The 27,479-nt window shown below is 43.9% G+C and overlaps 1 protein-coding gene across 1 annotated transcript in view; it reads right to left on the reverse strand.

Annotated features, from left to right (window-relative positions):
* LOC142312000 (uncharacterized) overlaps window positions 1-27,479 on the reverse strand; it is a 227,626-nt gene that overhangs the window by 189,567 nt on the left and 10,580 nt on the right. The window contains exon 7 of the mRNA XM_075350875.1: window positions 23,272-24,228. Coding sequence (XP_075206990.1) covers window positions 23,272-24,228 — 957 coding nt within the window. The remainder of the gene's footprint in view (window positions 1-23,271; window positions 24,229-27,479) is intronic.

The raw sequence follows: 27,479 nt of genomic DNA on the forward strand, positions 1-27,479 counted from the left end.
GGAGGCTGGGAGGGGGAGGCTTGGAGGAGGGAGGCTGATGCTCAGGGAGGCTGGGAGGCTGATGCTGGGGGAGGCTTGGAGGAGGGGGGCTGGGAGGAGGGAGGCTGATGCTGGGGGAGGCTGGGAGGAGGGAGGCTGATGCTGGGAGCAGGGAGGCTGATGCTGGGGGAGGCTGGGAGGAGAGAGGCTGATGCTGGAGGAGGCTCATGCTGGGGGAGGCTGGGAGGAGAGAGGCTGATGCTGGAGGAGGCTCATGCTGGGGGAGGCTGGGAGGAGAGAGGCTGATGCTGGAGGAGGCTCATGCTGGGGGAGGCTGGGAGGAGAGAGGCTGATGCTGGAGGAGGCTCATGCTGGGGGAGGCTGGGGGGAGAGAGGCTGATGCTGGGGGAGGCTGGGGGGAGAGAGGCTGATGCTGGGGAAGAGGCTGCTGCTGGAGGCGGGGGGAGAGAGGCTGCTGCTGGGGGAATGGGAGAGAGGGGGCCAATGCTAGAGACAGAGGACAAGGGTTGAGGGATAGAGCAATGACAATATCGATGGGGGGGAGTGTAAGGACTCAGAATAAGAGGGGGGCAGCATTGGGAGCTCATTATGGAGAAGGGGCAGCATGTGTGGGCTCAGTATGGAGTGAAACAATGTAGGGGGAGTCAATATCAAGAGTGGGGTAGTGTGTGTGTGTGTGTGGGGGGGGGGGGGTCTCAGCATAAGCGTTAGTGTGGTGGTCTTAGTATGATGAGTGGGGCAGCATGGAGGTGTCATTATGGAAAAGAGGAAGGCAGCATTAGGAGCTCATGGAGAGGGGCAGCATGCACGGGACACTGTGAGGAGGGGGCAGCATGCATGGGACATTGTGAGGAGGGGGCAGCATGCATGGGACATTGTGAGGAGGGGGCAGCATGCATGGGACACTGTGAGGAGGGGGGCAGCATGCATGGGACACTGTGAGGAGGGGGCAGCATGCATGGGACACTGTGAGGAGGGGGCAGCATGCATGGGACACTGTGAGGAGGGGGCAGCATGCATGGGACATTGTGAGGAGGGGGCAGCATGCATGGGACACTGTGAGGAGGGGGCAGCATGCATGGGACACTGTGAGGAGGGGGCAGCATGCATGGGACACTGTGAGGAGGGGGCAGTATGCATGGGACACTGTGAGGAGGGGGCAGCATGATGTGAGGGACAATGTGCAGATCATATTTCATAATTGAGGACGGTGTGGTGGGTATAATTTATAAGGGAGGGCAGTGTGTAGTTTATTAGGGGCAGTGTGACAGTCACAGTATATAAGTGGGGATGGTGGGGTGGGAATATTTTATACCCATGCTATGTTTTGATGTGCCTGTGGTGATCCCCATTGGGGGGGGGGTTAGTGCCCTTCGTTTCTCATTGATACTTTTTAGGCTATGTGCGCACGTTGCGCAAATACATGCAGTTACGCTGCGCTTTGTAGCGCAGCGTAACTGCATGCGTCCTGCGTCCCCTGCACAGTCTATGGACATTGTGCAGGGGCCGTGCGCACGTGGCGCTTTAGAGCGCAGCGCTTCGGCTACTGCCGAAGCGCTGCGTAAAAAGAGTGACTTCTCTTTCCTGCGCTTTGCCGGCAGCTCCTGCTCTGTCTATGGCAGGAGCTGCAGGCAGAGCGCATAGAATCCGCGCTCACTACGGACATTTTCTGCAGCGATTAGAAGCGCACATGTGCTCTTCAGATCGCTGCAGAAATTTCTGCAGTGAACTGTACGCAACGTGCGCACATAGCCTTAAAGTGTTTTACAGAGTAGATCTGCCTTAAACAGATGTCGTGTGCGAAAACTCAGTTTTACGTTGTCAATAAGGGGCGCGACCACTTAAAGTGCCTAGGGCAGCATGAAGGCAAAATACAGCCCTGGATATGATACTCCTTCCATTTCAGTATGATCGCTTGCACAGTGCTCCTTGGGATGTTTAAAGTTTTGGAAATCTTTTTGTAACCAAATCCGGCTTTCAACTTCTCCACAACAGTATCACGAACCTGCCTGTTGTGCTATCACGGACCTGCCTGTTGTATTCCTTGGTCTTCATGATGATATCTGCACTTTAAACAGAACACTGAGACTATCACAGAGCAGGTGCATTTATACGGAGACTTGATTACACACAGGTGGATTATATTTATCATCATCAGTCATTTAGGACAACATTGGATCATTCAGCGATCCTCAATGAACTTCTGGAGTGAGTTTGCTGCACGGAAAGTAAAGGGGACGAATAATATTGTACACCCCAATATTCAGTTATTTATTTTTTTAAAAAGTTTAAAATAAGCAATAAATTATGTTCAACTTCACAATTGTGTCCCACTTGTTGATTCTTCACCATAACATTAACATTTTTATCTTTATGTTTGAAGCCTGAAATGTGGGAAAAGGTTGAAAAATTTAAGGGGCCCAAATACTTTCTCAAGGCATTGTATATAGAATGAAAAATGTGAACAAAATATGGCAATACATACATATATATATATATATATATATATATATATTTATTTATTGCCATATTTTGTTCACATTTTTCATTCTTCATTTTGATTTGGTTTTGAATATTTTTACAGGGGTTTTTTTATACTACACCCTCCCCCCTCTGTGACTTCTGACTTTTATACTTTTATTACACATACACATGCACTGCAATGTTGTCAAGCATACAAAACGTCTTTTTTAGAAGAGCCTAGCGGGACACTTATTTTTGGGGCTGATACCTGGATTTTTTTTCTTTCTAGCATCAACTGCATCTAAGACGTGCAGGATATTGACATGTATTAATGGACAATATACTAAAAACGTACAAAGAATTACTGTGACCTTATCTGGAATATGCAGTTCATTTCCCCAACACATTCATAGAAATAATGTTCTGGTGTCAGAAAAGATACAAAGAACAATTCGGGAAATAGTTGGGTAAAATCCGACACCCAAAGATTCTTCAATACTTTATTGTATCATATTAACAATGCACCTATCCCTGCGGTAGTTATAATTAACATTGGCATGTATTCAAAACATGTAGTCAACGTTTTGCCCACTACCACACTTGGATGTGTGTGTTTTTAATGTGATACAATGAACTATAGATAGATGTGTTGACCTTCAGTACTGGATTTTACACAACTATTTTCAGAATTTCTCTCTATTGCTTATTGTCCATGAGAATTCAGTAGCTTCTTGATTGGCAAGTGGTCTTCACTTTTCTTAATAAAAAAAAAAAGTAATGAGGTATAAGGAATCTTCATGCAAAGTAAATGATCGTCAACACTGGTCAACACAAAAAAATAATCAGCAAATGTAATATGTCTTTTTATGGAGCTTGATGTGCTGATTCCAAAAATATACTTAGTTTTGCTCTACCACATAAAGTTCATGAGATAGAAGAATTTTTGTTATTATGTTATATCTGCATTTTCAATGTGTGCTGGGCCCCTCATGTGATATGCTCAAGTTGCTCAAATGGTCTTTTTGACTGGTTGAATATGAGGAAAGTTGCTATGCCATTTGCAGTTCCCATTATTTGGAGAGAACCCAAAAATCATAGTGATGACTACTACTTTTGTTTTGTCAAACTGATGGGCTTTTCTACAAAGAACAAACACAAGATTAATTACCGTGAACTTGAATATGCGATTAGGCCAGTTCCACATGATGGTACCTTGCCAGTTCCTGTATCACTGTTGTCTGGATTGGATGAAAATGTAGTAGAATATGAAGAGCTGAAGCTACTGGTGAAGACATGGAGACCTAAAGTCAAGATGAGCGTGTACCTGATGGAGCAGCCAGAACGCTTTACTGAACATGAATTAAATGATCTCATCAGAGACCTTTCATTGTTATAAGATAAAGCTGAACTTCTTGCATCATCTAGGTTGACACGGAAGAATCTTCTTCATGATTATGTCAAAGTATGTTATTACCAAAACAGAAGTAACACTTTAACACAATTTTCATAATTCATAGACCAATGGTGTACTGTAACAATGGCCTCTTTGAAGAACTGAATCAAGAGGATTTTGTAGCAGATTGGCGATTATTTATTGACTCATCCCAGAGAAGTTTGAAAGCAGTGTTGCTTCACAATGGAAATATGAAACCATCAATCCCTATTGCTGACTCATGTCATCTAAAGGAAAGTTATGAAAATCTGTCAGTTGTTTTGGATGCTATACAATATAAGTATCATCAATGGAATATCTGTGGATATTTGAAAGTGATTAGTCTGCTAAGGTTTCACAAAATGAGGTTTCACAATGAGGTTTCACAAAATATTGTTGCTACTTGTGTTTATGGGACAGTAGAATAAATCTCCAAAATATGTTGAAGGTGTTGGGGAACTGCTAAATGCATACCAGTGTATTGGATGTCACATGTCTCTGAAAATGCACTTTTTGCGTTCACATTTAGATTTCTTCCAACAAAATCTTGGGGATGTAAAACAAGGTGAGCGGTTTCACCAGGACATTAAAGTAATGGAACACCGCTACCAGGGTTTTTAGAATGACTCAATGATGGCAGATTACTGTTGGATGTTATACTGTATAGGGGCAACCCTGAAATATCGTATCAACAACAGTCTGATATGTAGATTACTGTTTTCTTAAAGTCGACAGTATATTTTCTATACCTTATAATAATGATGCTGCTCCATGGAAACTATACGTGCTACAGAAAAACTATATATCACAACAAAAATATGATTCAGAAAAGTACAAAGTCATCTGTGATCAGGGGCGGGCTGGGCCGGGGGGCCAATTGCCCCCCCGGGCTGCTCTCCCAGTTATTGTAGAGGGCTGGCCTCCTGCTACATAATGTCATTATAACACACATGGCTGTAGACAGTGAATTGCGCGCGGCCGTGTCTCCTGTACTGTGGCCGGGCACACTGACAGTTCTACAGGAGCAGACAGTGCTCACCGGCCGCATAGTGAAGGAGACACGGCCGCGCGCAGTTCATAGTAGGCGGCCACGTGTGTTATAATGACGTCATGCAGCGCCCGCTGCCTCCATCCAGCCGAGGAGCATCAGACAATAGTTGTGGCTACTACATCCCAGTGGCTAGAAGCTGCCTGGGTAGTGGGCGTGACCGGTTTTGTTAGTGGGCGTGGCCATGTTTTCTCCCGTCCACTATAATGATGCAGGATTCCCCCCCTCTCCACCTGCACCCTCCATCTGGAGGTCTTACCTCAGACCCTGCTTCTATTATAAAGAATTTCAGGATACCTGGAGTCTCTTTCTGTTATCAGCTGCGTTGCGGAGACCCCACCCCATCTGATCACATGGACGTGACGTCACCACAGGTACTTTAGCCTACAGGGATTTACCTTGAAAGAAGTTTGTGGCCGCACGGGAGAGAAGAGAAGAAGTGTCCCCCAATCATCAAAAGTAAAAAGCCCCCCAGTGTGTGTCTGTGTATAGGATTGTGTCTGTCTTTGTATAAGATTATTTATTTGTATGTGAATGTTTTCAAATATGTATACACTTCTATGTGACTGTATCTGTGTATGTGTCTGTATATATGTGTGTTTATACAGCTGTACACAGGTCTCTGTATGTGTATACGGCTGTACGCTGGGGTGTGTATGTGTATATGGCTGTATGCAGGTGTCTGTAGGAGTATACGGCTGTACGCTGGGGTGTGTATGTGTATATGGCTATTCGCAGGTGTCTGTATGTGTATACGGCTGTACGCAGGTGTCTGTATGTGTATACGGCTGTACGCAGGTGTCTGTAGGTGTATACGGCTTTACACAGGGATGTGTATGTGTATACGGCTGTACGCAGGGGTGTGTGTGTGTATACAGCTGTACGCAGGTGTGTGTAGGTGTATACTGCTGTACGCAGGTGTCTGTAGGTGAATACGGTTGTACGCAGGTGTCTGTAGGTGTATACGGCTGTACGCAGGGGTGTGTATGTGTATACGGCTGTACACAGGGGTGTGTATGTGTATACGGCTGTACGCAGGGGTGTGTATGTGTATATGGCTGTACGCAGGTCTCTGTGTGTGTATACGGCTGTACGCAGGTGTCTGTAGGTGTATACGGCTGTACGCAGGGGTGTGTATGTGTATACGGCTGTACGCAGGTGTGTGTAGGTGTATACAGCTCTACGCAGGGGTGTGTATGTGTATACGGCTGTATGCAGGTGTGTGTAGGTGTATACAGCTCTACGCAGGGGTGTGTATGTGTATACGGCTGTACGCAGGTGTGTGTATGTATATACGACTGTACGCAGGTGTGTGTGTAGGTGTATACGGCTGTATGCTGTGTACACAGCTCTGTACTGTATATTTACATGTCCGTGTTTTTGGGGATGTGTATGTTGGTAAGATGCCTGTATGTAAGGCTGTGTGCACACCATCAAGATTCCCAGTGTTTTGGATTCAGAGTGTTTTCGCTGCATTGTACAGTACAAGCACATCGGATGGGATTTCTAGAAATCCTATGCTCACTGTGCGTGTACAGCCCACAGCGAAAACTGACGTGTGGTGTGGCTTCCCGAGACCTGGTATGTTAGTTTATTGCTGTGTAGCCACAAGTGTCTCCACAGAGAGAACAGAAGAGAGACCGCAGCGGCCCGAACCCTGACTGTGGGCACAGGCTGCTGTGGTCCCTGCGGAGAGCACTCATTCCCCCGCAGGAGAGGACATGCTGTGTCCAGGACACACCATGTCCAGACCGTGGGCACGTAGCCTTATAGTGCATTGTGTATGTGTAAAACGTATCTTTAGGGCACAACACTAAATCTATACGGGTGAGTGCCCACCATCAGGCGTCCTCATGGTATGGACACAGTGTACTTTCTCTGGTAATGACACCTGGTCGGGAGATCGCGCTGTCCGTGTACACGATCAGGGTGACTGTCAGCGGATATTCGCTGTATTCTCCCGCTCAGAGCACTAGCATCGCTGTTAGAATAAATTGACATGCTGAGGATAGGAAAGCAGCGCCACAGGTCAGTTTATGGAGCGTCTAAAAAAGCCCAGGGGGGGCAGAGATTTCTATAAATCCATCCACTGTGCCTGTACTGTACAATGCAGCATTGTGGACTCAGTGAAAACACTCTGCGTTCAAAACGCTGCTGACACTGATTGTGGGCACAGACCCTAAGGGCTCGCTCACATATGTGTTAGGGAATTTCATTTGTCTTTCCATGTTTATGAAAAGAAGTGAAATTAACCCCTGCACTGTGACGTAGCTATGTCATCACCTTATGGCCTCCTTTACGTGTCTGTGTATCTGGTAGATGTTGTATCCGCTTTTTTCATGGTTACCACATATACCCATTATAAGCTATGGTGCTGCTCGCATGTTCGTGTGTTTACACAGACCGTGTGTGATCCCTACGGAGACATATGTTTTTCTTTCCCAGCAGCGCAGATGATGAAGGCCAATAGAAGTCTATGGGGCCGTGAAAACCACATACAGCACACAGAAGGCATAAGTGTATAGTTCGTGTGCCAGCCGTGTTCCGTACGAGTTTAACATTGAAAATATATGATAAGCTCTTGTAATTGCTGTATATGTATTTAGCTGGGTTACGGTACTGTGTCTATGTAGCAAGCATGGTTTTGCTCCTATATCAATACAGTAAGCTCAGTTATGGCACCATATTTAAGCAGTAAGCTTAGTTCTGGTACTATAGTAAAAAAGAGAACTCTGGCACTCATATGTGGTGAAAAAAGAATTTTTTGTTTATTTATTTCATAATCAGAATTTTATTACATTTCGGCTGATGCCTTCTTCATAACTAGATGATGTATATAGAAATTCAAGGAAGAACGTCAGACGTGCTTGATATCAATTTATATCTAATGGGAGATCTCTTTTTTACTATATGATATTCGTTTCTCCTGAGCACCACTGAATCAGTGAGCCAGACCATTACTTGGACTGTTAGTTCTGGTACTATATCTATGCAGTAAGCTTGTTCTGTTCCCGTAGCTATGTAGGAGGCTTGGTGTCCTGTTGCTGTTTCTATGTAGTAGGCTGAGTAAGTACGACTTTGTTCCTGTATGGGTACAGCAAGCTCGGTTCTGCTCCTGTATCTCTGTAGTAAGCTCGGTTCTGCTCCCTTATCTTTGTAGTAAGCTCGGTTCTGCTCCCATATCTCTGTAGTAAGCTCGGTTCTGCTCCCATATCTCTGTAGTAAGCTCGGTTCTGCTCCCTTATCTCTGTAGTAAGCTCGGTTCTGCTCCCTTATCTCTGTAGTAAGCTCGGTTCTGCTCCCTTATCTCTGCAGTAAGCTCGGTTCTGCTCCCTTATCTCTGTAGTAAGCTTGGTTCTGCTCCCATATCTCTGTAGTAAGCTCGGTTCTGCTCCTTTATCTCTGTAGTAAGCTCAGTTCTTCTCCATTATCTCTGTAGTAAGCTCGGTTTTGCTCCATTATCTCTATAGTAAGCTCGGTTCTCCTCCATTATCTCTGTAGTAAGCCCGGTTCTGCTCCTGTATCTTTGTAGTAAGCTCGGTTCTGTTCCCTTACCTCTGTAGTAAGCTTGGTTCTGCACCCTTATCTCTGTACTGCAGGGATCACCCAGACACACTCCACTCTGAGCTGTACATGGATCATATCCCACACCCAGTCCAGCCGGAGGTAGCATACTACTGCTGTTTCCTGCATTAGTCTCCCTAGGCATGGTTCCTTATCCCAATATCCTCTTAAATACATAAGGAGAGTTGACTATAATTTAATTCCAGTACTGAATTTTTTTACCCTGACCGTCTACATGACATCACGGCCATATGTAGGATAAAGCTCTGTATACCTACAATTAAGTATTGCAATTGCTTAAGAGAACTATACAACAGATATCACATTTGCAGGGGCTCACCCGACATATATATGTCCGTTTTCCTTACGAATATATACATACCAATAGACAACTTACGCCTTACATGTGATAATAGTCCAGTCTGACGAAGGCCCAAAGGCCGAAACGTCGACTTTTTTGGACAAATACATGTGTCATCAAGATTTTTTTGATTAATAAAAATACCTAATTACGCTACCTGTTTCTATTCTTGTGGGGTATATGGTGTGTCGGAGTTCTCTCTCCAAATTTGATATACATATTCTCCTGAGCACCTGTGATTCAGTGATGCAGAGCTCTATCTCAGATATCTTATCTCTGTAGTAAGATCGGTTTTCCTCCCATATCTCTGTAGTAAGCTCCTTGCAGTTCCCATATCTATGTAGTCATCTTGGTTCTGTTGCAATATCTATGTAAGCAGTAAGCGTGGTTTTGTTACCATATATATGTACCAGTCTGTTCATAAAGCCTGTTACCACTGCTGCTTTAATGCAGTGGCCAGAGATAAACAGACCAAAGGTGGGCTGCCGCAACTTGAGGGCCACTGCCTTATGATTGCCCCCCTTGGCTAAAATGTGCCAGACAGCCCCTGACTGTGATGATTACAAAAAATATTTTTTGAAGACCTGTGCAATTAATTTGTACATACGTGATTGATGATCGTTTAATCATCTGAAATCAGTCAATGTAAATGTGCCGTTCATTATGAGGAACGAGTGAAAGGATTGCATTCTTGAAGACACCTTAAAAGTGGGACATGATTAACATGTAATGTACAAGTATATAAATGACCGATTGAAATAAAAGATTATAATCAGCTGTTCCATTTAACTCCTTCAGCCCCCGGGCCTTTCCGGTTTTTTTTTTTTGCTCCCCTTCTTTCGAGAGCCGTAACTTTTTTATTTTTCTGTCAATCTCGCCATATAAGTGCTTGTTTTTTGCGGGACGAGTTGTACTTTTAAATGAAACCATAAGTTTTACCATATAGTGTACTGGAAAATAGCAAAAAAAATCCAAGTGTGGAAAAACTGCAAAAAAAGTGTGATCACACAATAGTTTTTGGGATATTTTATTCACCATGTTCACTATATGGTAAAACTGATGTATCGTAGTGATGCCTGAGGTTGGTTTGAGTTTGTAGACATCAAACATGTATAGGTTTACTTGTATCTAAGGGGTTAAAAAAATCACAAGCTTGTCCAATAAAAGTGGCGTACGTTTTGCGCCATTTTCCGAAACCCGTAGTGTTCTTATTTTTTTGATCTATGGCTCAGTGAGGGCTTATTTTTTGCGTCTCGAGCTGTCGTTTCTAATGGTACCATTTTTGTGCAGATGCTACGTTTTGATCGTCTGTTATTGAATTTTGCACAAAAACTTGCGGCGACCAAAAAACGTAATTTTGGCGTTTGGAATTTTTTTGCCGCCATTTACCAATCAGATTAATTGATTTTATATTTTGATAGATCGGGCATTTCTAAAAGCGGCGATACCAAAAATGTTTATATTTTTTTTAACCCTTTAATTTTCAATGGGGTGAAAGGGGGGTGATTTGAACTTTTAGGTTTTTTTTATTTTTTAAAACTTTTTTTTTACTTTTTTCTTTTATTTTACTAGTCCCCATAGGGGCTATATGGATCAGCAATCCGATCGCTCTGCCCTATCTGTAGATCTCAGCTACAGAGCTGAGAACTGCAGATACGCTGCTTTACTCTCAATGCCGGAGGTATGCCGGCACTGAAAGTGACTCATGTTAGCTACAGGCGTCATCACATGACCTTGTGCTACCATGGCAACCACTGAAAGTCACGTCATCACGCACGTGACTTCCGATGGGGGCGGCGGTAAGTGAAAGTAATGGCCGCACGCATATACATCTCGCTGCCAGACTTTGGCAGCGAGATTTAAGATGTTAAAAGGTGCAGGTGGAAGCGATTCCACTTGTAACATGCAGGCACACATGTCAGCTATTGAAAACAGCTGATATGTGCGCGGACCGGCAGGGGGTGGGGATTAACCTCACACGGTCCATGACAGATATATCCGTCATGGGTCGTGAAGGGGTTAAAATTAACTCAATAGATAACCTCACTTCATCTGGAGAAAAAAAAAGAGGTGACGCAGGTTCTTTTCCATCAGAACTCAATCTATGGAATAAGTGAAAATACTGATGGCACTTCCTAACACGCACGTGTGAAGAGGGGCATATTGAACATGAAATGTATAACAAATAAAGAGACTCTCTGTAATGCTAAGATATGTTAACCCCTTAAGTCCCCAGGCGTTTTGTGTTTTTCCGGTTGTTTTTTCCCCTCTCTTTCTTCTGAGAGCCGTTACTTTTTATTTTTAAGTCAATCTTGCCATGTAAGGGCTTATTTTTTTGCGGGACGAGTTGTACTTTTATATGAAACCATAAGTTTTACCATATAGTGTACTGGAAAACAGGAAAAAAATTTCAAGTGTGGAAAAACTGCAAAAAATGTGTGATTGCACATTAGTTTTTGGGATATTTTATTCACCATGTGCGCTATATGGTCAAACTGATATGTCACTGTGATGCCTAAGGTCGGTGCGAGTTTGGAGACACCAAACATCAATAGGTTTACTTGTATCTAAGGAGTTAAAAAAAATCACAAGTTTGTCCAAAAAAAGTGGCGCACGTTTTGCTCCATTTTCCGAAACCCGTAGCGTTCTCATTTTTCAAGATCTATGGCGCAGTGATGGCTTATTTTTTGCGTCTCAAGTTAACGTTTTTAACTGTATCACTTTTGCGCAAATGCTATGTTTTGATTGCCTGTTATTGCATTTTGTGCAAAATTTGCGGAGACCAAAAAACATAATTTTGGTGTTTGGAATTTTTTTGCCGCTATTCCGTTTACCAATCAGATTCATTAATTTTATATTTTGATAGGGCATTTCTGAATGCGGCGATACAAAATATGTCCATATTTTTTATTTTTTTAACCCTTTAATTTTCAATGGGGCGAAAGGGGATGATTTGAACTTTTAGGTTTTTTTTATTTTTTTAAATTTAAAACTTAGTTTTAACTTTTTTTTTTATTTTACTAGGTTCCCTAGGGGACTATATGGATCAGCTGTCTGATTGCTCTGCCCTATCTCCAGATCACAGCTACAGAGCTGAGATCTGCAGAAATGCTGCTATCCTTTCAATGCCGGCACTATTCTGGCATTGAGAGAAAGTGACTCATGTTAGCTACAGGCGTCATCACATAACCCTGCACTACCATGGCAACCACCAGAAGTCACATGATTACGTCACTTGACTTCCGATGAGGGCGGGGTAAGTCATCGTTATGGCTGGGTGCATATTTTGGCAGCGAGATGTAAGGGGTTAATAGTCGCAGGTGGAACGCGATTCCACTGGCGACTAGCAGGCACACATGTCAGCTGTTGAAATCAGCTGATATGTATGCGGATTGACACAGCCTGCCCACGGTAGGGGGCGAGGATTAACCTCACATGATCTGTGAGGTACCCAGTACATCATGGGTCGCTAAGGGGTTAACAATGAATATAGGAATATGAGCATGCATTACTGCTAAGAAAATACATATAAAAATTGAGATATAAATATAAAAAATAGCATAGGTCAAAGCGGAAACCATCAATGATTTAAAAACATCAGAGACGATTACTTATAACAAAAAGAAATGAATCCTTTTGTAAATATATACAGTATGCTCAATTCACCGGATTGTAGAAAGAGGTGGTCTGGCAGCGAAACCAACAAGACCGGATCCTGACTCATCTTCTGTCACTGGATACCCACTTTCAGGCCATGTCTCTGTCAAATGCAGTGCCTACTGTGGTTCCTATTCCCATAACAAATCCAGCTCTAACCTCCGGTCCTCGTCTGTTGTCTCCTTCATAGTTTGACGGTGATCCCTAACAATGCAGGGGTTTCATAAACCAGTGCTCCTTGCACTTTGAACTTTTCCCTCATCGTCTCGGACTGGGCCAAAGTGGCTTTTATGATGTGACACCCGAATGGCATGGCCCTTTTCTTAATCAACCCGCTGTGGGAGAAAAATAATCTAATCATCCGAAATCTGCCAGCCTTCTTGGAGACGTTGCGCAAGGTGTTTGATAAGCCGGGTCGAATCTCCTAAGCAGCATCCTTGCTCCTCAGACTCCACCAAGGGAGTTTCACCGTAGGCCAGTACACTGTTCGTTTCCACACCCTGTCCTCTGAACTGGGCTGGAATAACAAGGCACAGGTGGCAATATTCTGGGAAGGATTGTCTGGAAGGATTAAGGATGAGCTGGCTGTGGCTTGTCAAGATGTGCCATGTTCTCTGGACGACCTAGTATTGCTGGCTATCCGCATCGACCTTCGGTTCCAAGAACGATCCAGAGAGGCAAACTGGGAGAAGAGGTCATTGTGCCTGGCTCCTTCATTCCAGATAGCCTGTGAGGGCTGCTGTCCACCTACTGGACCTATGCTGACATCTTCGACAAGAAGGAGGCCAAGACTCTGCCACCACAAAGGCAGTACAACTGTCCTATCAATCTTCTTCCTGGTTCGACTCCTCCCCGTGATCGTATTTACCCTCTGTGTCAGGCTGAGACCCAAGCCATGTCTGACTACATTAAGGAGACTTTGGCAAGAGGATTCATCCAAAAGTCCTCCTCACTGGCTGGAGACTGATTCTTCTTTTTGAGTAAAAAGGATAGATATATTTGCCTATGTATCGACTATAGAGGTCTCAATCGAATCACGGTCAAGAATAAATACCCGCTGCTGCTTATACCGGAATTATTTGGCGGCTCCAAGGTCCCAAGATTTTCTCCAAGCTCGACCTCAGCGGTGCGTTCCTCGTCCAGATATGGTTGGGTGTCTAATGGAAGACTGCCTTCAATTCCTGTGACAGCCGCTATGAGTATCGGGTAATGCCTGTCGGGCTCAGCAATGCTCCAGCAGTCTTCCAGGTATTCAACGATATATTCCAAAATCTGCTCTACTCATGTGTTGTGGTGTACCTGGATGACAATCTGGTGTTCTCTCCTGATCTGCCTTCACACAGGTGGAATGTTCGCCAGGTTTTGCACAGACTAATTTAAGAATCGTCTCTACACCGAGTTCGAGAAGTGCCTCTTTGAGAGGTCTTCCTTGCCTTTCCTTGGCTACATAATCTCAGACACTGGCTTAACGATGGATCCAGCCAAGGCATTGGTGGTGTTGAAGTGGCCTTGGCCCGACAGATTGAAAGCGATCCAGCTTTACCTTGGTTTTGCCAAATATTATCGTTAGTTCATTTCGCAATTGTGGCCCCAATTTCTGCTCATCTCGGCTCTGACCTGCAAGTAGACGAATCCTAAAGAGGGGATTCTAGAAGCGGAAAGCGCATTTATCGATTTCTCAAGCAAGCCTTTTCTTCGGCTCCGGCGCTTCATAGACCGGAGATTAATAAACAAATTCTCCTGGAAGTACATGCTTCGTTATCTGGTGCAGTTCTTATACAGAAGGTGGCTGCTCGTAAGACAGTAATCTGCGGTTTCGTTTCCAGGGCCTTCTCTCCTTTTGAGCGCAACTAGTGTTGGTGATCAAGATGGAGCTGGAGTAGTGGCGATACCTACAGTAAGGAGCGGTGCATCTGGTCATCATCTTCACCAACCACAAAAACTTGGCCTACCTTCAGTCGGCTCAGTGACTGAATCTGCGCCAAGCTCGATAGTTGTTATTCTTTGCTCGCTTTGATTTTGTTCTGCATTTCATCTGGCCAAGAAGAATGTCAAGTCAGATGTACTGTAGACCAGGCACTCCAAAATGGATGCAAAAAGGAAAACTTTATTCAAAATATAGAACAGTTCAAATATTGCAAGACATTTCGGTCAACGCAGTGACCTTCGTCAGTGGAACTGAAAAGAATAAGTACTGGCTATATGTGGAAAAATAATTGATCCGTGCAAAGGAGAAAGAGAGAGAATTCAGAATTATTAGTAGAGAATGATGTAAAAATATTCAGATGTGTGATGACACGTGTGGAATGCAGAATATATCAATTAGTGTTAATGAAAACGCTGCATGGCAAGGCTGGGGGAAACGAGTAATTTATATGATGGACAACAATGTCACGTTTATGAGGAGAGGGATGTTCACAGGAGAAAGATGCGAAACCTGCAGGGCTAATTAGAATAAGAAGACGGGGAATATACTTGAAATAACTCCACTTAGTGGAGTCACAGGCATAACACGAACGCCGTAGCTTATGTGCAGAATGAATACATGTAAGGAGACACTGAGTGGTACGACAGGCTTAATTCAATTAGGGAAATGCATCTGAAATAGACCTCCTGCAGAAAATCACACAGACTCCACCGCTAGTGAAAGAATGATGCCATTCTTTCACTAGCGGTGGATTCTGCGTTTTCATTAACACTAATTGATAGATTCTGCATTCCACACGTGTCATCACACATCTGAATATTTTTACATCATTCTCTACTAATAATTCTGAATTCTCGCTTTCTCCTTTGCACGGATCATCTATTTTTCCACATATAGCCAGTTATTCTTTTTAGTTCCACTGATGAAGGTCACTGCGTTGACTGAAACGTCTTGCAATATTTGAACTGTTCTATATTTTGAATAAAGGTTTCCCTTTGCATCCATTTTGGAGTGCCTGGTCTATCTTACTTTTGGATACGGATTTGGACCCTACAAGAGCACCCATTCCTTAAAATAGAAGTGCCGTGTCATTCTATATAAAAGGCAGATGTACTGTTCATGTCATTTCTATCAGCTGATCAAGAGGAGGAACCTCAGCTGATTATTATTATTATTATTATTATTTATTATTATAGCGCCATTTATTCCATGGCGCTTTACAAGTGAAAGAGGGTATACGTACAACAATCATTAACAGTACAAAACAGACTGGTATAGGAGGAGAGAGGACCCTGCCCGCGAGGGCTCACAGTCTACAGGGAAGGGGTGATGGTACGATAGGTGAGGACAGAGCTGGTTGCGCAGTGGTCTCCTCGACTGAGGGCTGTTGTAGGTTGTAGGCTTGTTGGAAGAGGTGGATCTTGAGATTCCTCTTGAAGCTTTCCACAGTAGGGGAGAGTCTGATGTGCTGAGGTAGAGCGTTCCAGAGTATGGGGGATGCACTGGAGAAATCTTGTACGCGATTGTGGGAAGAGGAGATAAGAGAGGAGCAGAGAAGGAGATCTTGTGAGGATCTGAGGTTGCGTGCAGGTAGGTACCGGGAGACTAGGTCACAGATGTAGGGAGGAGACAGGTTGTGCATGGCTTTGTATGTCATGGTTAGTGTTTTGAACTGGAGTCGTTGGGTGATGGGAAGCCAGTGAAGGGATTGGCAGAGTGGCAAGGCTGGGGAGTAGCGAGGGGAGAGGAGGATTAAGCAGGCCGCAGAGTTTAGGATAGATTGGAGGGGTGCAAGAGTGTTGGAAGGGAGGCCAGAGAGCAGGAGGTTGCAGTAGTCGAGGCGGGAGATGATGAGGGCATGCACTAATGTTTTTGCTGATTCTTGGTTAAGAAAAGCACGGATCCGGGAGATGTTTTTGAGTTGTAATCGGCATGAGTTGAAGAGGGCTTGGATGTGTGGCTTGAAGGATAGAGCAGAGTCGAGGGTCACTCCAAGGCAATGAGCTTGTGAGACTGGGGCGAGTAAGCAACCATCGAGTTTGATGGAAAGGCTTGTTGGAGATGAGTGAGGAGGAGGAAAGACAATGAGCTCTGTTTTGTCCATGTTAAGTTTTAGGAATCGCGCAGAGAAGAAGGATGAAATAGCAGACAGACATTGTGGAATTTTGGTTAGTAGAGAGGTAATGTCAGGTCCAGAGATTATTGAACCATCCAAGATGCTCATGGTGGTACCAATAGACGTGTCTCGAGACCCTCCAGATAGACGCTTATCACTGAGGTTGACAGTACACATGCTCTGCAGTGGGGTCAATCCTTCAAGTTGTCCGGCCACACAAGACAAAAGTCCTTTGAGCTGATCTCTCTGCATTATTGGTGGCCAACACTGCGTCAGGATGTTCTGGAATTTGTTTCGGCCTGTCCCTCATGTGCCCGCAACAAGACTCCTAAGAAGCTTCCTACTGGATGCCTACTACCCCTACTGGTGCCATCTGCTCCTTGGCAGCATATAGATATGGATTTTTATCACCGATCTGCTGAAGTCCTCTGGTGGCACCGTCATCTGTGTGGTAGTGGACAGGTTTTCCAAAATGCCCCATTTCACCCCGCTGACTAATTTGCCCTGTGCGTCAGTGCTCGCTGAGCACTTCATTTAGCACATCTTTTAGCTGCACGGTCTCCTGCATCCCATAGTGTCTGACAGAGGCGTTCAATTCACATCTCGGTTCTGGAAAGCCACCCGTAAGTTGCTGGATGTTACCTTGAACTTTTCGTCTGCCTTCCATCCGCAATCCAATGGCCAAATCAAATGGGTCAATCAGATCTTTACAAATTTTATGCAGCACTTTCTCAACAAGCACCACAACGATTGGGTCAAGTTCCTTCCATGGGCGGCATTTTCGTACAATATCCATGTGATTGAATCTTCCGCTATGTCTCTGTACCGCCCCAGGACTCGGCCGGCTGCCGAGCCGCTCGGATCCCTGCTCGTCGGTGGGTGGCTTGAGCCCCTCCCGAACCCGGGGGTCACATTGCTCTGAAGGGATTCTGGCTCTACGTGAGGGGTGGTGTTTGGTGGGGAGCTTCACGGCTGGGGCCGCGGTTGTTTGGGGGTTAAGTTCGTGACGCCACCCATGGGTTGTGGTGAATGTGGACACCACCGCTGCCATTAACTAGGCTCCCAGGGATGGTGTTGTGCAGCCTGGTGTTGATCCCTCCGTAGGCAGGGGGTGATGGTCCCGGGGCCCGGTGGTGGTGAGGTGCGGGCGGAATGGTGCGGTGCGATGCCCTGAGGGCACTGTTGTACTCACTATTATAAATACACCGGAGTCTCTGGTAAACCAAAAGGATGGTGGTCGGTGCCTGCAGCCGGCTGCGCTTTGCCCCTTACTCAGGTTGGTGGTTCCCGCCTTTCTCCTGCACCTCTGTAGTAGAATGCTGACTTCCTTTGCTTCAGCGATGGGAGTCCGCTCCCCGGCTAGTGGATGTTGGGGAGCCCATTTGCCTGCAGACGCTGGCCCGTGGGATCTCTATGCCTGGGCGGTGGTTTTCTATCCCCCTCGTTGGGCTGTTGCCTTCAGTCAGGACTTGGGTGGGAAAGAACCTAAGGTCCAGACCCCAATCAGTGAATTCGACTTGGTCCAGTGGCTTCTGGGCCTCGTACTGGGTTTGAGTACCTCTCCTGGTGCTCCGGTTTCTGTTCGGTTCCCCGGTTCGGTACTGGGGGGCCACTACCCTGTCCCGGTCCCTGACGGTTCCACCGGCTGCCTTCCCGGATCCTGCAGGCGGCCACCACCGTCTACCTCCTGGCCACAGGGTATCTGGGCTCCTACCCAGATCCCTGACAGACGTTTACTACTTTCCAACTACTCCACTCTCCTCTCCTAACTGATCTGTTTGTGCTTTTCCCGCCTCAGGCTATCCGAACTCCTCGGTGGGCATGGCCGACCGCCTGGCTCCGCCCCCGGGTGTGAACGTCAAGACCTGAGAGGGGTGACTCAGGGTTTTTAGGTTGGCTGATGACACCTTTTTAGGGGAAGGGTGTTTGTGCAAGGGCCTACTTGTGACTACCTGGCTAGTCCAGGGTGTCACATCTCCATTTCACATAGTGTATGAACAGCAGCCCAAAATCCCGTTCCCTATAGTGATTACCTCCTTCAACCCAGGGGCCAATTCCCTTGTCAAGATGTTCTCTGAAATCTGGGTGGAAACTAAGTCCTCTATCCGAACGACAAGGCATGTGGATGAGACGCCTAGACCCTTCTTCTTTCTGGTCCGGAGACAAGATATGGCTCTCTTCCAGATATGTCCGCCTCAAGTTACTATCTTATAAGTTGGGTTCTGCTTTATCGATTCCTTCGAGGTGCTCCAGCGGATTAATGAGGTGTCTTACAAGCTAAAGCTCCAGGCTTCCTTTTGAATTCACAACTCATTCCATGTGTCCCTCCTCAAACACATCAACCTGAGCCGTTAATACAAGGATCCAGGTACCTCGTCTCCCCCCGTCAGTGATGAAGACACCTTTGAGGTAAAATCCATCCTCGCTGTAAAAAGGGTTTGAGGTAAAACTTTCTTCATAGTGCACTGTAAGGGTTTGGTCCTAAGGAGAGGACATGGGAGCCATGGGAGAATATTAATGTTCCTCTTCTCTTTCAGCAATTCCTGGAAAAGGAAGGGAGCTTACAGGCATCCCCACGTTGTCCTGTTCCTGTCTCCTGGCCGAGTAAACTGGCACTCTAACCTTCCTGGCCGCTCAGTCTGTCGCCTGCCACTGACTCCCAGGGCCTGCACACACTGCACAGGCCTCCTGGGAGTTGTCTTGGATTAGGTATTTAAGGCAACGTGTTCCTACATTGCTAATTGTTAATATAAACACGATCAAAGACCGGAGGGAAAAATTCAGTAGGTACATTATATAACCCAAGAATGTATTTCAAAGTAATTCCCCAAATATTGGATTAATTATCCGGAAAAACTCCATCTATACAATTTGAAAAATGTGTATAAACCACACACAAAGGAGTGCTATTTCCATAAAATATAACAATCTTTATTGAAAAAAGAAGAACATACATATATAAATTTAAAATATCATTATTCATCAATAAACAAGAAGTTTGGAGGTATAAGGAGGACTTCTTACCAACAATCACCCCCACACATAAGTGTGTGTATGGATCCCAATCAATAAATGCAAACCTGCATAATCAATACTGGCAGCAAAAAAATCTGCTTCAATGAAAAGTGTATCATCCCTAATGGGCCAGATTAAGTCAAAAGACCGCTGCACATATATATGGAAAGATAAAACCTAAAGACTATCCCAGGGTGATCGCCCAACTCTATATAACAGTCAAAGTAGAGTTTATGAAAGTATCAAGGCTTACCCATATACAGGACAGAAAAAAGGAAGGCAGGAGATCCAAACTGTGGGGGGAAGACAAGCAGCTCCCAGTCCTGAACGCGTATCGCTCTCGCTTCCTCAGCAGGCTGGAGGCGGGGGTGGAAGTGCGTTCATTCCCTGATCACAGAGTTAAATACACCTGATCCATTCATTAGTCGGCCGGTGATGTGCGCTCGTCATTGTCGGCGCACGCGCAATGCGCAGCCCCCGGTTGTTGTGGCAACATGATGCAGCGCTCCAGCCACAGTGCGCATGCGCATCGGGCATAAGGAGGCCGCAGAATGTGTACACCCGGGGAGACTGTCATAAAGCGCGCGCACATACGGCGCACATCACCGTATAGGACAGAAGGGGATTCGAACATGTATATTCATATACCTTTAATGCCCAAAAGACCTAATATGTCTCAAAATAGATATATGTCCACATACAAAGATAATATGTTTAGGAGCAAAAACGTATCACATGTAAATGAGCTAGATGATTATGGCTTTATTCTCATTAGGCACACAGTGCATCCCACTTAATAAAGCACTATATGCTTTCAATATACATGCAAAGGGGTTAATAATAACAGCATCCAATAATGTTTAAATTCATAAATACAAATATACACATATATACCAAAAGGGGGAGTATTTTTCAGAAATCTTCAATGTATATAGGACATTATAGTATTACAATAGGTCCCGTGTGATACAGATTACACTTCATATTGATATATCACATGTACCGCCCCCAACTAAATGGAGACCCAAGTACATAGACATGGTCACATATAAGAAACCGACATCAAAAATGATGTCTGTCCTATACGGTGATGTGCGCCGTATGTGCGCGCGCTTTATGACAGTCTCCCCGGGTGTACACATTCTGCGGCCTCCTTATGCCCGATGCGCATGCGCATTGACGTCATCGGGAGATTTCTCCCCGGGCATGCGCACTGTGGCTGGAGCGCTGCATCATGTTGCCACAACAACCGGGGGCTGCGCATTGCGCGTGCGCCGACAATGACGAGCGCACATCACCGGCCGACTAATGAATGGATCAGGTGTATTTAGCGCTGTGATCAGGGAATGAACGCACTTCCACCCCCGCCTCCAGCCTGCTGAGGAAGCGAGAGCGATACGCGTTCAGGACTGGGAGCTGCTTGTCTTCCCCCCACAGTTTGGATCTCCTGCCTTCCTTTTTTTCTGTCCTGTATATGGGTAAGCCTTGATACTTTCATAAACTCTACTTTGACTGTTATATAGAGTTGGGCGATCACCCTGGGATAGTCTTTAGGTTTTATCTTTCCATATATATGTGCAGCGGTCTTTTGACTTAATCTGGCCCATTAGGGATGATACACTTTTCATTGAAGCAGATTTTTTTGCTGCCAGTATTGATTATGCAGGTTTGCATTTATTGATTGGGATCCATACACACACTTATGTGTGGGGGGTGATTGTTGGTAAGAAGTCCTCCTTATACCTCCAAACTTCTTGTTTATTGATGAATAATGATATTTTAAATTTATATATGTATGTTCTTCTTTTTTCAATAAAGATTGTTATATTTTATGGAAATAGCACTCCTTTGTGTGTGGTTTATACACATTTTTCAAATTGCTAATTGTTAGGTCCCCTAGTGGTGGTGCTGCTGCTGCAGTTTTATGCTGTGTTGCACATTGCTATTACTGTTCTGTGTTCCAGTCTGCCATACCGGCTGCTACTTCATTGTGCCCTGTTGGCCAAGTCTGCAATACTAGTATCTACTGTATAGCACCCTATTAACTATGTCTGACGCTCCTGTGACGCCGCTGGACTATCAGGTCGTCACAGGGTATTGTACAATCTGCCCTCCAGTGCAATATCCACCTCCTTCTTGGTTATTGGTCCCCAACTATATGGTGTTGCCTACATCAGCTGATTAAAATCCTCGGTACACTCTGCACCACACCCACCAGTGGACAGCCTGAGTAGAATAGGGTCGCCCACTTGGGGGGTTGGTTAGGGGAGGTCAGGAGTGTCAGGAGGAAGGGAGAAGGAGTTTGGACGTGAAGGAGAGAGGAGGTCAGGAGCAGAGCTCCTAGGACCTGTCTAGGTAGCAGCCGATGGTCTGGGCCTAGAGGAGCTGGACCCCCGGTCGCAGGGGATCGTGACAAGGAGCACGGAACTGTCGAGGAGGACAGCCGGCGGCCTTGTACCATCACCGGGCTGGGACCAGGGCACGACGGGGTATGTGGAGCCTAGGTCAGCGAGTAGCTTCATGCAACCTGACAATTTACCCTCCACGAGAACGGTGCCTTCAAGATTCGCTCTCCACCCGCTCCAAAATCGGGGTACTAGAGCAACGAGGGGGATAAGACTTTCCACAAAAAACGGTCCAGAAAATCCCAAGCGTGAACCCTAAGAGCAAGCTCCCACAGTTTGCCATACTGGGGAGCGGAACCGGGCAAGTTCCATACTACCGGGACCAACAGAGGAGTAAACTTAGTGCCAGGAGGCAGGTCATGGATCACCAGGCAGCACCATTGGGGAGGGACCCGAACTAGCTCCCCTCAGCGGCAGCGGTATCCAGAACTTTGCTTTATCCAGTTGTCGGTGTCAGCTTTATGGACTGAGTGAGTACGCAAGTGACCCCTTCACTCCCCACGGCACTCCCCACTCAATCACCCCTGGGTACTCCCAACTGCAGAGGTGGTACTCCACATTACCACATACCACGGGTGGCGTCATGAACTCTAACAAAATCCCCTGTAAATACCCCCTGCATTTGAGTGGCTGCACGACCCCCGGGTCCGGACATCCCTCGAGCCACCGCGGATCCGGATCCGAGCAGCCTGGCTGCTGACATGGGGGCGGCACACTCCTGCCATCCTGGCTGCATTAACCAGATCTGGGATGGTCCATACCCCAAGGGGCCAGCTGTCACGGCATCAGACTTCCTGAGTGGCACCTGGTCTCACACCTGCAGCACAATACCCTCACCATTAGAGGCTCTTGTGAATACCTTATTCAAGCCCCTTTAGGTTTTGTATGTGCTGTGGCCCAACGGGTCCACTTCCTCCTCATATCCACGAGCACTACACAGGCCACTTGCAGATGGTTGACTTGTCAGTGGTCCTGATCACTTATAGCATCATCTCTCTACAACTAATATCATTTTGTGCAGAAGAGTTACTCATCAGACAAACCAGTTAAAACGCTAGGTTGTATTTGTGAATGTGAAATATTTTATACATAGGCGTTATATGTAGCTTCTGTTTGTTTTTCAATAAAATATGTTTATTGGTAGTTGCTTACATTTATTATCCAGTTAATCCTGTAAATTAAATTTCCTCATCTCATAGATTGTTGTAGTTTTTTATTGTACAATTTGACAATTGAATAGCTTTACAAAGAAAATTGCTGCTTCTCTGGGTGAATTCTCAGATGTGCAGTAAGATTTGATTTCCGTGCAAAACATTTCCCACATTCTGAACATGAAAATGGTTTTTCTCCTGTGTGACATCTCTCATGTATAATAAGATTTGATTTCTGTGTGTAGCATTTTTCACATTTTGAACATGAATATGGCTTCTCACCTGTGTGAATTCTCAAATGGTAAACAAGATGTGATTTCTCTTTAAAACATTTCCCACATTCTTGACATGAAAATGGGGCTTCCCCTGTGTGAGTTCTCTCATGTGTAATGAGACGTTGTTTGACTGCAAAACATTTCCCACATTCTGAACATGAAAATGGCTTCTCCCCTGTGTGTGTTCTTTGATGTACAACAAGCTGTTTTTTCACTGTAAAACATTTCCCACATTCTAAACATGAATATGGTTTCTCACCTATGTGAATTCTCAAATGGTTAACAACATGAGATTTTTCTTTAAACCATTTCCCACATTCTTGACATGAAAATGGCTTCTCCCCTGTATGCATTTTAAAATGCTTTACAAGATGTGCTTTCTCTGTAAAACATTTCCCACATTCTGAACATGAATATGGCTTCTCCCCTGTGTGAATTCTCTGATGAATAACAAGACTTGATTTTTTTAGAAAACATTTTCCACATTCTGAACATGAAAATGGTCGTTCCCCTGTCTGAATTCTCTCATGTGTAACATGTGATTTTTCTATAAAACGTGTCCTACATGGCTTCTTTCTTGTCTTCTGAGCTACTTCATTATCCCTTTTGTAATTTTTGTTTTGCTTAACAGTCTGTGATGAATCCGAAGAGAGGAGCTGTTGTATAGGATCAGATAAAAAATCTATACTGTAAAGAGCTGGAAACATATCTGGGATGCTGTCATGTTTTTCATATGTACCAGGTGTGATACTATGATCATGTGCTGTAAAATCTGTAAATATCAGATGTGACTTCAATCTGCTGGTATAGTCATCTGCCAAGAATAAAATTGAATATTAATTTTCAATAACACAGCTTGGAAACTATAGTATAGTATTTATACATTTTATAACCTTTCTATACAAATTGTAGTAAAATTCAATTATCAACTGATTAACTGATCACAAAATTAAATATAAAAGCCGGGACACAGGTTTGTGTTCTTTTCATTTCTCATTTTTCTGGTGAAGACAACTTTTTCTCAACTGAGAAAAAAAATTCTCAACGCTGTCTACCACATTAACTTTCCATACGGATATAGACATCACAATTGAAAAGATTGTTTAACAAAATACAACACATATAAGAACATTAAAAAACAAATAACGAATTATACAAACAAACATGTGCCAACCACTTACATATACAGAAAGCTAGTCTGGAGCCACATAGGAGGTATATAGGTGGGTTACCAGTAGGAACGGAGCTACTATCAGCACAGTATGTTAAAAATACAGCCCCATGAAGGAGATATTAACTCCTTAAGAAAGCAACCAATCTTTATTTTACAGTTTCCATTATTTTTCCTCCTCTTTTTCTAAGACCTATATATATTTTATTTTCCTATCAATATCGCTATATTTTTTGGCAGTTTTGAATGATCGCATGAACTGGGAAACATAGTCAAGTGCGGCGAAATTGGGAACATTTGTAACTATACTTATTAGCAATTATGTTGACTGAAACCATGTCAGCCCATATATATATATATATAATATATATATATATATATATATATATATATATATATATATATATATATATATATATATATATATATATATATATATATATATATACACACATACACACACACACACACACACACACACACACCATTCTTTATTGTACTTATCCACTATGTGTACAGGGTTTTTCTAATAAGGTATTAGCTAAATAAATAAGTTGTTTTTTATTTTATGCATATTTGTATATAATCACTGTGACATTTTTCTTTTTTGCATTTTATTTTTTTTCTTGCCCCTCTACCAAGAACCGTAACTTTTACATTTTTGCCATGGCCACATGAGAGCTGTAATTTTTGGGGGTGGGACAAATTCGAGCTGTGAATGACACCATTAATGTAGTCAAACAAAGACCTGAGCAACTGTAAATACTATTTTATCACAACTGGAATTATAACAAAAAAAAAAAATTGATTTTGCGGTTATTTTTTAGGTTGTATTATTACCGCATCCATTGTACTGTAATAACGACCTGGCAACATGATTCTTCAGGTCAGATTGATTCCAATGACGTCAAATTTGTAAGGTTTTTTTTTATTTAGGAAATAATGAAGCAAAACGGTAGTGTAAAAAATATAGTTTGCGTTGCCATTTTCTTAGACCTGTGAGTTTTTTCCCCCGTAGATGCAGCTGTATGAAGGATTTTTTTTTTTTGCAAGCTAATCTGACATTTTTATTGAAACAGTTTTAAAGAACATGAAAGGTTTTGATCTTTTTTGTTTCATTTGTTCTATTATTTTTACTGGCAGCACTCAATCGATTCCAATCTTTTTTTTTTCTGAAACTCGCAGCACATTTACCCTTGGTTGGGTCTACAGAAGGAGCAGCAGCTGTCCAGGAGCTTTGATTATATTGCCTAACGTTGTGTCTTAGTGATGTGCCTGACCTCTGCACAACTAAGTAGGGTGAGCATCACAGTTTGCTCACTGCAGCGTCTATATCGGCTGAACGCTACCCGATGTTTTATTGGATAGCACTCAGACCAATGTTATTCCATGGTGCATTGCTGTTTTTTTCCCACCGACAGAATTGAGAGAATAGGATTGCACTAAGCTGACACTGAGACACAACTCTGATTAGAGTTTGATCAGAGTGCCTTTGCATAATCGACCCAATTCTCTTGGATGGTGTGAATCTATGGCTGTTTGACCGCAACCTTACTCTACATATCACCTCCATATTGGTCTTTGGGTGTGTGCCCACGATGAGTTTTTAATGTTGCATATGTTCGCTGCATCAAAAGTGCAGCATCTTACATTTCCAGCAAAGTGGGTGGGATTTATAGAAATCTCGAGACCACTGTGCTTTTTTTTTTTTAAACTCAGCGTAAATTGACCGGAGGTGCATGTTTGAAATCCATAACATTTCAGTTTCTCTTTCTGGCACACTGAGTTTTCTGTGCAGATTTCTCCCATACACTTTCATTAGATGCATAAAAATTGCAGATAAACGCTTCTTAATTTTTAGTGCATTTCCGCTGCAGAAACACATCAAAAACACAAGTAATCCATACATAACTGTATTAATAAAGTTTTGACAAAGCCAAAAACAAAGCAGCTTTGTTTAAAACACAACATCCCAACAAGAGACAAAACACGCAAAGTCAAAAACGCAATAAAAAAAGCATGTAAAAAATGCAAGTAATCTAATGGGCGCAGAAATGCTGCAACATCAAAAACTCAGTCTAAGGGTATGTGCGCACGTTGCTTTTTACCTGCTTTTTACCTGCTTTTTTGCTGCTTTTTCTTCTGCGCTGTTTAATGCCAAAATGGATGTGTTCTTCTATTCAAGCAAAGTCTATGGGAATTTGGGTTTCTTGTTCACACTATGTTGTTCAAAATGCTGCCTTTTTGTGGCAGAACTTTGGTCAAAAACTCAGCTTTTCAAAGAAGCAACATGTCAATTGTTTTTGCCATTTGGGTTTTGCACTGCAAAGCTGAGTTTTTGACCAAAGTTCTGCCACAAAAAGGCAGCATTTTGAACAACATAGTGTGAACAAGAAACCCAAATTCCCATAGACTTTGCTTGAATAGAAGAACACATCCATTTTGGCATTAAACAGCGCAGAAGAAAAAGCAGCAAAAAAGCAGGTAAAAAGCAGGTAAAAAGCAACGTGCGCACATACCCTTACAGTTCCAGCAAAGTAGATTGGATTTATAGAAATCTTCTGCCCCTGTGCTTCTTTTTTACTCAGAGAAAACTGACCTGCGGTGCCTGTTTCAAATCCACAGCATCTCAATTTTGCCTTGAAGGTACTATGAGTTTTATGTGCAGATTTTCCCCATAGACTTGCATTAACAAAAACAAAACAACTTTATTTAAAAGAAGACATACCAAAAAGAGACAAAAAACCACAGCGTCAAAAAAACAATAAAAACGCAAGTAATCAAATTTACATAATAATGTTTTTTAATTAGTGCCATATCCTATCTGCCCATTGTAGACTTGTAGTCCAGGAGAGGGATGACACTAGTACAGGGTCCCACCAAAGAAAATTCAC

The sequence above is a fragment of the Anomaloglossus baeobatrachus genome, chromosome 5, assembly GCF_048569485.1.
Source record: "Anomaloglossus baeobatrachus isolate aAnoBae1 chromosome 5, aAnoBae1.hap1, whole genome shotgun sequence".
Lineage (NCBI taxonomy): Eukaryota > Metazoa > Chordata > Amphibia > Anura > Aromobatidae > Anomaloglossus > Anomaloglossus baeobatrachus.